The sequence below is a fragment of the Rhea americana genome, unplaced genomic scaffold, assembly GCF_003343005.1.
Source record: "Rhea americana isolate MKP2758 unplaced genomic scaffold, rheAme1 scaffold_43, whole genome shotgun sequence".
NCBI lineage: Eukaryota > Metazoa > Chordata > Aves > Rheiformes > Rheidae > Rhea > Rhea americana.
In genome coordinates, this window is record NW_028186568.1 from 900,829 (window position 1) to 914,172 (window position 13,344).

General features: G+C 34.8%; 1 protein-coding gene across 3 annotated transcripts in view; it reads left to right on the forward strand.

Annotated features, from left to right (window-relative positions):
• Positions 1-13,344, forward strand: part of ARID4B (AT-rich interaction domain 4B) — a 95,807-nt gene that overhangs the window by 33,328 nt on the left and 49,135 nt on the right. For 2 of the 3 annotated variants that reach the window (XM_085315463.1, XM_085315464.1), the window contains exons 3-7: positions 2,590-2,655; positions 3,253-3,343; positions 7,261-7,340; positions 9,694-9,785; positions 12,461-12,599. In XM_085315463.1, the coding sequence (XP_085171589.1) occupies positions 2,590-2,655; positions 3,253-3,343; positions 7,261-7,340; positions 9,694-9,785; positions 12,461-12,599 (468 nt within the window). Of the gene's footprint in view, positions 1-2,589; positions 2,656-3,252; positions 3,344-7,260; positions 7,341-9,693; positions 9,786-12,460; positions 12,600-13,344 lie in introns of those variants that run through there. The other variant, XM_085315465.1, reaches the window with a different exon arrangement.

Here is a 13,344-nt window from a genome sequence, read left to right on the forward strand (position 1 = left end):
AATAAAAACTTCTTTTTCCATCACCAGCATAAATCAATAACTATTCAATTTAAATCAAGTGCAATGTATTTTTCATTTTGATATCAACAGATGCCTTATTTCAGACTTTACTAGGCTTTGGCAAGTTCTGTGTATGCTGCAGAGTTCTACATTAACAGTGTAGGTACATTATGCACATTGTCGTGGAAAGCAGTAGAATCTACAGAATTACCTGGTCTTTTGAAAGGTATAGAAGGCAGTATAGGTTTCACTAAAGAGCCAGGCTTTTGCCATAAGAACACTGGTAGTCCACTCCATTTCCATAGGATCAATTATACTTCTGTTGTTATTATTATTTTTAAAGAGAGATATTTAAGCCAGTTTATTTTGATAGTGTCTGCAGGGACACAGCCATCTTCACCTTTTTGTATCTGGATACTCCACAGAAGTTTCAAAAGAAACAGTTTTCAGTGCCTGGCTTCATTAAATGGAATCTACCGAAGCATCTACTTTATAGAGCCTGTCTTAGAGGACTGTCTTTTCAGGATGGTGATAAAAAAGGGAAAATTGCAATTGAATCTAAACAAATTGACCTGCTAGATGTAGCAAACTTTTACCTGAGACAGAAAAGACTTTTAAAACCCACACTGACAAATACTGGCATCACTGCCATCAGCTTCAAGAAAGGCCAGTAGTACCACATTGTGTTTGTAGTTTGAATATTCCTATTAATATACATATAGTGCATATGCATTATCTCAAGAAGCTAAAATGGTTAGTATCAAAAATTTCTCCTGAAAAAGCGGCAAAGCCACAAGGCATCTTTAAAAGAAAAAATCATTCTGGAATACAGAATAGCAAGTTACTATGTTCTCCTTTCTTTTTAGTACGTTGTGGCTAGCACATGGTTTTGGATAGAGTTCCTTTTTGCTGTAAAACGCATTTAAGATAATAACAAAAAATCAATTAAAACAAATAAGTCAAAATTGATATACTGGATATTCCAGCTGAGTGAATAGTGACCGCTGTGTGGTTACTGTTGTCAGATATCGGGCATCCTAGCTATGAACTTTGGATTTCTGGATAAATCCCAAAGAAGAGAGGAGTAAATATCTGTATTTGTCAGGTTAAATTTCAAATGGTGGCTTAAGCTGTATTAATTCCCACACATAATCTTTTGTCTGGCTTCCAATTCATAAAATATGATCTGCCTCTATCCAGCAGACAGGAAGTATTTGCTGCCAGTTAGTGGGACGATGCAACTTTAAAAAGAACAGGCTTTCACTATGTAATGCCATGATTTTGAYGGAATATGGACAAAATTACTGTTTCTAGAAGTAGCACCTCTAAGTCAGTGAAGCATATTAGTGCATTTATTTTCTAGTCGGTCAAGGTAGGCTCTCTTCATTTCTGGTTATAGGTGTTGTTCTTGCCTGTTAGCTAGTTTCAAGGTTTACAAAACCCCTTAAACTGTCCTCCTGAAGAGGCTCAGTAGGAAAATTGGTGGCAGAGAAAGAACACTGTTCTGAAGSAAATTCTGCTGTCACCGTGTTCTACAGGGAAACCAATTTTGGGCTCATTTGTGAACTAAGTCCTCATATTTAATGTAGGATTGCTGTAGCTTAGAGTAATCATTAGACAGCTAAATCTTGTGTATGTGACTGACTATTTTAAATACTAGATTAAAAACATCGTAACCTTAGGCCAAACAAGTGTGTCCTGGTGCACCTTAGCATATTTCGTGTGGTGTGAATGTGTAAAAATGTACAGATAGGTAATGCCAGATTGCTCAGTTTCCCTGAGTTTTTAAAACAAGAGTGGAATTAACTTTAGGCCCAACTGATAGGGTAATCCTGTGACTTTGGTCATGACCAAGTTAGTTTTCAGTAAAATAAGTGAAATTGGAACAGTGTTTGAAATAGTTGATCATAAATTTGAATTTCCAGGCCACTCTATATTAGGACAGAAGGTGTAGGACTAGAGATACAGTCAGCGACAAGAAAATACCCCAGAAATACTTAAAGATTTTACTTATTTTAAAAATATTTTACATCCAAAAGTATAACAATCTGGATGTTTATGTCCTATTACTAGCAATACTTAGGCTAGGCTGACATGAACTGAAAGGCTACAGAATTCTATTCTGGGTTTGTTACTGACAGCAGTGCCCTGTACTGTTTTGTGGGTCTTTCAGCTCAGAGTGAGGGAAATGCTGCTTAACCATCAGCAGCAACAGTGGGAAAAAAAAAAAAAAAAAAGGTGTTAGATATATATTTCTTAAATGTTCTTTATGCTCAGGACTCTCTAAACCTTCTCCTCTTTTTGTTTGGTACTAGAGCAAATCAAGATCGTTAAACTTCTTGATAAACAATAGTTTGTGACTTCCTTTAGAGTTCTGCTCCAGAAGGTTAAAAGTATTTTAAAAGATTTCAGTAGCAACTAGGAAATTATTTCCCTGTATTTCTAAAATACCTGAATGAAAGACAGTTTCAGCTAGCTGATTATGGTGACTAATTGAAAGATGAGAGTAAGACACTGTCTACTGACATCTGCATGTGTTTATGCTGCTCAATTGTATCAAGTGATTGTCAGTTGAATTATATTTTTTAGGTAACATTTAGACATGATTCTTCAACAGTGGAAGTACAGGATGACCACATAAAAGGTCCCTTAAAGGTAATACCTTTGTTTCATTTTTGGCAACAATTTGAAAAGCATTCTTTTTCAGCATTTTGCATAAATGTGTATTTGCAGAGATGTGCATGAGCTGGAAGCGGAAGGGTGATTTTATTACATAGGCCAGATAGTATTGTGGAGTGTGAAAGATAATGTTGCAAAGCCAGAGTTAGTACACTCTTCCTTTTTGTATTATCCTTTTTCCTCTGTAGTTAAAGGGGATGCAGCAATGCAGACTGATGCAAGCCTCTCTGTTCTTTTCAGCCTTAAAGCTAAGAAGTTTGACTGGCTCTTTTTAAAGTCACTATTGCTTTGAAAACTCAGCTGGAGGATTTGATAGGCAAGCTCTTATACAAGAGGATGACATCACTCATACTGATTCTTGTTCTCCACCTGCTGGCAGGAAAGAATTGGCTCAGTTGGTTTATTTTAGAAGGAAAAAGTTTTAAGGGGTATAAACACTTTAAAGGGAAACTGCAAMAGTCTGGTGTATATTTAAAAAAGTTCTTAGAAAAGCGCTCTGTTTGCTTAAATGCAAAAGTGTTAACTTTGTCTATTTCAGAAGCTCTCAAATGCTAAGTGGCTTTTGTATTTTAGGTAGGAACGGTTGTAGAAGTGAAGAATCCGGATGGAACTTACCAGGAAGCAGTAATCAACAAGTTAACAGATGCAAGCTGGTACACTGTCGGTAAGAGGATTAGTTATGTGTTTGGATAAAATCTCATTAAAAAAAAAAAAAAGGGCTACTGACTTGTGGGGTTTTTTTGCCTAAGTTTTAAACATGATGTGAGATTTTTTTGAGCTGCATGTGTCTTCAAACTTTTTATTTATAAAATACATGCATATGCATCTCAGACAAATATAACGCATGCATACATGCACACGCACACAGAACCAAAGCTCGCTGCAGAAATACTTTTCTTGAGGAGGTAATTTTTTTTAATCCTTGTGAAGAACAGTTTCTCACTTATTTTGTGGTCTGCAACTGTGTGTTGGTAAAATGAACCCTAGCACTTCATAATCCTTCTTTGAAATGATTAATTAATAACTTAAACTCTCTGCTTATCTGGAGTGAATGGGTAGCCTAGCAGAACCTTCAGTTCATGAATGTCAGACTGTAGGAAGCCCCCATGCTTTCCGCCATAGTTGTCCCCTTCTCCATTGATAACACGTATACTTTTGCTCTTTCTTTATCTTGTTTTTAGCTTGTCTTCTGAAGAGAAGGCAGTATATGCTGTAGTTGCTCTGAAGCTCTTCAGATCACTCTTTAGCTAGGTAGTCATTCAGGAAGTACGTGTATGCTTTCTTACTGACTAGCCTCGGGTCTCGTGTGTTCACATTTGCTTTCTAGCAGCTCTCTATCACGTGGGCAAGAAAGGCAAGCAAGTAGTTTCAGGGACCACGTTTGCAGTAGGCCACATTTGCACAGTAATGTCTAAGCTTCTGAGACTTTGGAGAAAAGTAACATTGCCAAGTGAAGGATAAGATTCTGCTTAATGTTTGAACATTTTAAAGAGTTAAGAGTAAACTAGCTTGGAGGACAAAGTTAGAGTTAGGAGAAATCTAATTCTGTCATAAAATGCTTAAAGAAATTAACTCTTAAGTGTTAACTGTTGTATGTATACTGTGTATGATACACTTCATATGAAAAGTTTTCGGTTTGTTACCTTATTAACAAGAAATCATTGGGGCCGTACTCATCACAATGTAAAACTGGGACACCAGATAATTATGGAGGTCTTTGGCAACTGCTTCTTAGGTATTTAATATACTATTAGAAAATTCTGAAGTTAGTGATTCAGCAGGAAGAGTAAGATACAAGTACACGCAGATGAGATTTTTGAAGGCAGCTAGCATAAGGTTGCAGTTGTGAATCAAAGAAGATGAGATTGTCATAAATCCTGAGCTTGAGAAACAGGAAGCAGAGATGTGAGAGTTGAGACTGAAAACCTTATTTAGTAGATAAAAGCATGTCCACCTTGCAGAATTAGTAAAAGTATCACAGCTGATGACTGTGTAGTGTACTTAAAGTGACAGTAAGAGTGGATGATTAAAATAATCTTTGTCAGGAAGGTAAATGGAATGATATTGAAATTATTTTTACAGACAATGATGACTTTGCAGATGCATTCTGCAAGTCTCCCTTCGAGGGATAGTTCTCATTACCAAATTTCAGAATTAGCACACTTAACCAGCAAACCTAATGTTGTCCTAGCGCTTCTTGAAGTATCTAATTACTTATAGTATTAATGGTTTCCTGAACAAAATTACTTTGACTCAGTCAAAAACTTAGTGAAGGGATAGACAGCTCTGAAGTAGTACCATTCAACAAGTCATTGTCTATTACCATTCATCCCAGTTCAGAAGAAGCTTATAACATTTAGAGGAATAACTGTTTTTGAACTCCTTGAAACTCTTTTAATGCTAAAGCTTGGAGTGCTTTAAGGAGCATCCCTGTATTTCTTATGTTTGTAAGATCATGTTTCATATAAAAACAAATTTCATGAGGTTGCTTACTTTCCTACTTACGTAGAATTTTACATGTTCAAAAATCCTCCGACCCCCTTCTCCACTTTTGCCTCAGTGCATTGCTTCTTCCCTTTCAATTTTTGTGAGAAATGCATTTATTTACTTTAATCTTTATTTTATTTAAATGTAAGTTCCCTTCTATTGTGCGTTTTTGCATGTTTTTTTTTTTTTTTTTTTTTTTTTTTTTTTTTTNCCCGCAATTTCAGGATAGGTATTTTAAATGAGTACTCTTTGGTGCTTCTGCTCAATAGATTATTTTGAGGATGTTTCCTTAGATTAAAACATCATATGTGTTAAAGCTGTATGTGCTATACTGACCATGCAAGTGACTCAGCCAGATGAAGCTGTACCTTTGAATATATTCGTGTTATGGAACATAATTAAGAAATCCTCTGACAGAGAAGAGACTGCAGGCAGCAGTATCCTAGCCCTGAATAGGTTTACCCTTGTTGCAGTCAGCTTATCCTTTGAAGAGGATAGATTCTTTTAAATCTCTCATTATATAAGGAGACTCCGTTGAGTTAATTAACACAAGCTGAATTACAAACCTGCTGCCTTCTACTTCACTTAGTGAAGGGAGGGCTTAATTGCATGTTGACCACTTGAGATGCAGCTCCAAAATCTATGTATTCCCTGGTACAGTGGTTGCCCTTGATACTTTTTCAACAAATTTTCAAGTGAGAGAAATGCATCTGTAATTGATACTTTATAGTATAATCACTGATTACTAGTTAGTGATAAAACATGCACTAGGGAATGGTGGTAAGGAAGGATAGCCTTTTCTTTTTTTTTTTTCCCCCATTAATGCTGGTTTTTGTGTATGGATGAAATTCTCAAAATTGGGCAGAAGACACTTTGATATCAAATAAATACTAGTCAGGAACTTTCCTGGGCCTTTCTGCTTTTTGTATATTTCTTTAATTAGCAAATGTTAAAATAAAATTGTGAATGTTATGCTTTATAAGTCAGGTGACTGAAAACTAAACTCTCATCTTGCAAGGTATTTCTGCTGGTTGACATCCTTCCTTTTAACCCTGTTATTTTGGCCCTTGTTTGTCAAAGGGTTACATATCTTTAGTTTTCCTTCATATACYTGAATTCTAACGAGACTAACTGAAGCAGGCTCAGCAGTACTGTTGCTTGATAGAAGAGAAGGCCTGAATTGAGATGGAAGAGATACAAAGAACTTGCTGAAACTTTTATGCTGGATCAGCTATGCTTGGTGTGTTGTTGTTTTTTAATCCCTGCTGCAAAAGAGGAGACTTTTAAAGCTCACTTAACTTTGAGGACAAGAGTGTGATTATTTTTACTGTTTGTTTGTTTTTGTCCTTGTATATAAAAGATAAAGCAAGTAGCTGGAGCCATCTGTGTTAGAACCTGTTTCCTATTGAATTGGTTCAGTTTCTAGGGACAGAAGAGCATAGTTATTAACAGAGGTAACAAAGTCCAGAAGCTCCCTGATTCTTCTCTCACCGTAGCTGGTCTTTATAATTGTTTGAACTTTGACCACTATTTAGTGCAATCTGCCTTAAGCTGACATTGCTATCATTTTATAGATCTGTTAAATGAAGTCAGCGGAGATGAAGGCTAAAATCTCAAATGGCATCAGACTGTCTTTTTTTTTTTTTTTTCTCCCTCTCTCCAGACATCCATCTGTGTTTCTCCATAGTAAGCATAGCTTCCATTTGAAGAGCATAGGAACTCTGGTTTTGAAATAGTTCTGTAAAAATTAAAAGGGCTTTTAAAACTTATTTTGCAGTTTTAGCTTATGTGCATTTCTCTTTTCCTGTCCTGATCCATGCGTTGTATGTACTCAACTGTTGATCAGTTAAGACTCCATTTTAGCATATATGCAAACATAGGGTAGCTCTGCAGGGAGGCAGGAACTTACGCATTCAGTGGTTCTGTGCAGCTGCTTGATTGGGTATGCAGTAGTATGGAGGTACAGCTTTAAGGACTGGCTACTGGAAAGTATTATCTCATTTCTTTCTGAGACATAGAGCAATTGCTTACTGAATGTCCTGATTAAAAAAAAAAAATCTTTTTCTTCCTTCTCCTCTTATCTGGTGATGACAGTATTTGATGATGGTGATGAGAAGACTCTCAGACGCTCTTCCCTGTGTTTAAAAGGAGAAAGACATTTTGCTGAAAGTGAGGTAATGAACAATTTTAATACGATTACTTCAGAATGAAAAAAACAAACAAAAAAAACCCAGGACAGTGTTTTTAGAACCTCAATCTTCAGGATATTATTTATATCCATAGTAGGAAAAATGGTGGTTATGTAAAATGCAATCTACAGGGTCTAGTTTACCTTTTTTTACTATTTTTTTTAACCAAGGAATGTGATTTAACTTCTCCAAACTGTGCAAGTTAAAGATTCATATTCATATTTTTCATTTTCATATTGTTTATGGTGTGTGGACTATATAGCATGTAGGTAATTGTGATTGCTGTTTTTTTCATGCCGTACATAAGATCTAAGTATGGTATATGATAAAAGTTAATTTGTATTTTTGAAAATAATTATGTTCTGTTGGATTTTAGGTAAAATGATCAAGTTTGACTTGTAAATATTTGTAATAACTGAAACTCAATACTTTTAAAGGCAAGCTGTTAGTTACTCTTGTTAATTTGAACACATTTATAAGTATTTTGCAAGTAATTTAGTGTCTTAAAAGATTTGCATATTAAAGTATGCAAATATTTGTAGCAAGTTGCAGTAGTTGAAATTTAGAATGAGGTTTATTTCTCATTTTGTAAGATAATCTGGACTGATGGAAGGACTTGCACGAACATATAAGCTTATTGGAAAGCTACTGAGGAAAGTTTTTTGCTTTCTTATTCTTCATGCATCATAGTCAGTGGAGCATGCTGTCTAGTTACTACGTTCTTAGAAAGGTTCAGATATCTTCTGAAATGGATATATGCAAGTCTAGATTTAGATAAAACTAAAGAAGAGGGCCTGAATTATAAGCCTAAATCTGAATTGAAATAAAAAGATTCTAATTATGAAAGAATGCATTATCCCTCTGATTAGCTCTTTGTTGCTATTGATGTTCAACACTCTTGACAATTAGACTGCTTCTGTTCTTTAATATTTTAATGTGTTCATGAATGTTACTTCAGTAAGCAGGATTGAAAACTTTAATCCAAATCATTATGTATATTGATCTACTTCCCATTTGGCTGAACGAGAGTCAGTCCAGCTGATTTTGTCAGATTCAAAGAAACCTTATGTTCAGGTGACACCTACTTGTCATTGTTCTTTTCATCTTACCTTTTGATGTCTGGCCAAAAGTCACAGATAGGCTATTCATTGTCACCCATACTCAAAGATGCAGATGTTCTGTATTTCTTGTAATTAGCTCATGCTGATATAGCTACTCAGCAGGGAAAATTGCATCTCCTGTTTCTTTTGTAATTGGAGCTATGCCCCATTGTAGTTGCCTTGTTCAAAAATAGCTTTAATTTCACTTCTGCCTCTTCATGTTTGTGGAATCTGTTATGGTGTCCAAAACTCTCATAAATATTTATATATTTACTTCAAAATTTAAAAGGCTAGTTTTATTATCTGTATTGAATTTGGTTCTGCCTGACACAGAATGTTTTTGAGATTCTGACTGATGTTTCACACCACCTAAAAATTCCCAGAGTCCTGAAAATAGCAACTTCAGAGAATAGTATTTAGAATGAGCATGTTTATTTTAGAAGGCTGTGTGCCTTCTTTCAAAGAACAAGAGATGCTTATACAAAAACCTCTGTGTCCCTGCAGCCTTAAAATTTAGAATGATGGTCTTTTAAATATTACAGCAGTTTTGTAGAAAGAAGATACTGGAGGTCACAAAGTCCTCCTGCTGATGTTTTAGCACTCTTGCTGATTGGAGAAAGTTTTCTTCCTCTACTTTTCCCTGTTCTGTTGCTAATATCCAATGAACTGCTCTCTTTAAAACTGTTTTAAAGTCTTTCCTCTCCCTCATTCTAATCATATTTTTCCTAATAATTCATGATTTGTCTTGTTTGCTGATTCTGGGTTGTCTTGCTGATCCATTTTGTAAGGAACTTTTCTTCATTTCCTGTAAGTAGGTGATTGGATGTTAAGTCCAGTTGTGTAGAACAGAGGTAGAAAATTCATCCTGTAGAGACTAAATATCCCAGGACAGCAGAACACCTGATTTAGTTCTCTGCCATTGGATAGCCCAAAAGCAGCACTTCTGGGAGAGAGCTGTGTGTGTGTTTTGGATGAAAAGTAATTGTCTGGGGGAGGGAAGAAAGTGGTTGCTTTTTAAAATTAAAGCAGTCAGGTCTGTGCTGTAATTGTGATACAAAGAAAGTCTCACTATTGACAAAAAAAGCAAATTACACAACTTCTACATTTTTGTAAGTAACTTGCACCAAACATTTATATAAGTGTGCGTGTGTGTACATATATATGTACAAATACAGACAGATATAGATACATATGTATGAAAAAATACTGAAATAAATGCATATGTTTTATTTCAACAGACATTAGATCAGCTTCCACTCACCAATCCTGAACATTTTGGGACTCCTGTTATAGGAAAGAAAACAAACAGAGGAAGGAGATCCAATCATATGTAAGTTGTACTTTCTATTAAATTCTAATTCTTTATGATTATTAAGTGTTGTATATTCAGCCTTCTACTATTAAGTGCAGCAAGTTAAATGAAAATTGTTGTGTAGTGCCTAAGCTGAAAGTCTGTTTTTCTCTGTATCATTACAAGCACGAATTGCAACAAGTCCTCGCTTAATCTGTAGTTAAAACAGTAGCAGCTGTTGACAAGAGGTTTTTCTTGTTTGCATGTAGTTTTATCTTTTTAAGCAAAAAAAAAAAAAAAAAAAAAAAAAAAGAAAAAAAAAAAAAGAAAATGGCATGCCAAGAGGAAATATTTGCTGATACTCTACTACAGAGAAGTTTCTGAATATATCTACTATATTTGTGTTGGACTCTTACTAAACTAATATCTCTTTAGATGATGAGAAGTCTTTGTAGTAGGTACCAGAATCCTGAGGTAGACTTCTGTTTTTCCTTACAAGGTCTCTGAAGGGCTTTTAGAAATAGATAAACAATATTATGGTTTGCAGCAAAGCTTATTGATTAGAAAAAAATGAACTTCAGGTGTAGTGACCTGATATCTTATGTACCTGAGTTCTTTATTATTGTAATCTGGAAAAATCTATGTTTAAAAAATAGCGAATTAATCCGAGTATTTAATGTCAGCAGCTGTATGATGAACATAAACTATAATTTATCAGAGTAAGCTGATTTTAACCAAGTTATTGCACATGTAGTATTATAAATATTATACAAAATCATCCAGGAAATGTTCATTACTGTGTTATGTCCTCTTTGTTGCCAATGCTAGTAATGTAGCTCTGTACTAGGAATACTGGCTGAGGAAATTACAAGAACCGGGAAAGCAATATATGGCATAGTTTGGTGTTTTTGTTTTGTTTTTGTAGCCTTTCTTTTATATGAAACTTTTCTTTTAAAAAGAGGATAGGGTAAAAAGAGATAAGCGAGGAATGTTGGGTTGTTCTAAACTGCAGAATTGATGATGTGGTTCTGCTAAAACGTTGTCATGTTGGAAAGCAAATAAAATCATTTCCGTTGTATTGGAAGGTAATAACTAAGCACAGTAGAAGTAAGTTCATATGTGCAACTTCAAAAGATTTTATAATTCCCTTTTTATCATTCTTTTTGTTTGTTTTCCCAGTTAGTAAGACTGCTAATCACTGAAATTTTAAGAAATGAGTTCAGTTCTTCAGAAAGCAATAGTTCGTGGGAATGAAATAGAGATCATCTTCCTTATATATAAGGGGGCACTTAATAGTTAAAAAATAAATAAATAGAAAGCAGTATATGTAATTGTTTTTCTCTCTTTTTTTTTTAAAGTTTTGAAGTAGGAAGCATCATGCCACACTCAGATTTACCCCTTCCTGCTCTGAATTTTTTGACAGCTTAAAATAAACGTTGCCTGTATAATTCTGAATAAAATATAGAAATAGCATGAATTCACTTGAGTATTGGTCTGCTAACTTGTGATGTATTGAAGGAAAAAGATGGATGATACTGGCATATAGCACAGAGAATGTGATTGCAGCTTCCTTGGTGTCTCTGACTGCATTGTCGTCTTCTCTGTTTCCCTAACCACACCAGACAGTATTATGGCAAACCAGCATACTATTATTTTCTTATTGTATGATTTGCATTGACTGAATTGTATAAGTGCGATTTGTCATTTTTATTCTGCAAAACTAAGCCAGGCTGTGGCCTTTCTTAGAAAAGCAGGATTCTTTCTCTCTTTTATCTGTGTGACTTCTTTCTCTTTCCATGGGAGATGCAGGATGCAGCCTGGGGTTTGAGAGACTTTCATACTATATTTTAAAAGGAATTATTCCTTTAAAAAAGGACGTTAGGGAAAATAAAGTAATCTTTTTCAGAGCACGGTAAATCATCATGTAAAATTAGAGTAGGGAAAATGAAACACAGTAATTCACCTTAGACCATAAATGCTAACTGTGAGTCTTCAGTTAATATTGAGCTTTGTGCTCATAAGTAGTTATATGAAAAATGGAAGATTGCTTTTAAAACTCTGAATTATGTGCTCATTGAGCATATTGTGTACTTTCTAAGAACTAACCAGCAAATTCAATAGTTAAAAAAAAAAAAAAAAAATCCAGGCGTGCTGAGCTTTATTAAAAAAAAAAATCTGTTGCAGGTGGTCTTAGTTGCTGCAGTATTGTACATTTAGACTCCTCATGTGGTTAAAACCAGATGTAACATGGCGCTAGACTGTAACAATCAAAACAATGAGATGAAACCTTTTTTAATTGACATACGTGTGCACCTTTACCTGTGTACTTATATTCCAGCCCTTTGTTCAATGTGAAATTAAAACAGTTTTAGAATGTTTCACTGGCCATTTTTGAAGAACAGTTTCAGGTTTAATAGACTCATGCCCCCCTCTCACCATCCTGTTCGTGACTGATGCTTCTCTTTCAGGGATATGTCTCCTCTCAAAATAGCTTTTTGTTCTGTATGACAGAGGATGGCAGACTTGTAGAATATGACTGTAAGAATAACAGCATAGAGAGCCTGAGAGAAAAAACAAATGAGTTTAGCTTAATGTTGATCCGAAAGGTCCAGAGGCATGAAGATTTACTATTAACAGTTAGCTTTGGATCACCTGTAATTCTAATAATTAATAGTTTTGAACAGCTGAGTTTTAAATCCTCTTCTGTTGTTTAGTCCTGAAGAAGAATCTTCATCCTCTTCCAGCGATGAAGATGAAGACGATAGGAAACAAAGTGATGAGTTATTAGGAAAAGTTGTGTGTGTGGACTGCTTCAGTGTGGATAAAAAGAAAGCCCTTTGGTTTCCAGCCTTGGTAAGAGTTTCTTAAATATTTAATTTTGTAGAAAGTTCCTTCCTTTTTCTGGGCGTCAAAGAAGTGTGAGGGTTTTTTTTTTGTTTTCTTTTCCCCTTTTGGTATATTCATCACTAATAGACATAATGGTAGAATTTAACAGTATTATAGTAAGTATGAATGTTTGTTTCTCAAAAATAATTGCTAACGTGGCTTTAACTTTTCCAGATGGTTAGACCTTATTGACCTAGCTCCAACTTGAAGTGCTAAGAAGTGTTACGCAATTGATGTTTGAGGGCTTTTTTCGCTATGCTATGCGTAATTTTTCTCAATTACCAAAGTTTATTAAGGGAGAGAATACACGAAGTGCAAAGAGAAAGTTTAATCAAGTAATCTTATTTTTCTAGTCTGAATGTAAGCATATTTGATAATCAAATCAAGTACTACTTTGCTRCTATGGTAGGAGGCAGAGAATTGCCAATACGTTTCCTTTAGAATAATGCTGTAGTCCTTTAGAACGAGTCTTTTGCTTTTGTTTAAAGAAAATATTTTTTTAAACAATAAGCTTCTCTTAGTGAAACATTAATATTAGTCTAAGGATTGTATATATTTGGAAATGAAAGTATTTTCATATGTTGTACCTATCAGTACTATAGATATTTTCCTAAAATATTTGAATCATTTCTGCCTGGCAATGAAAGTTGCAGTACTTGAAAATATTTTCTATTATCTAATTTTAGGAAGGCTGTTGTGCTYTGTTTTTGAA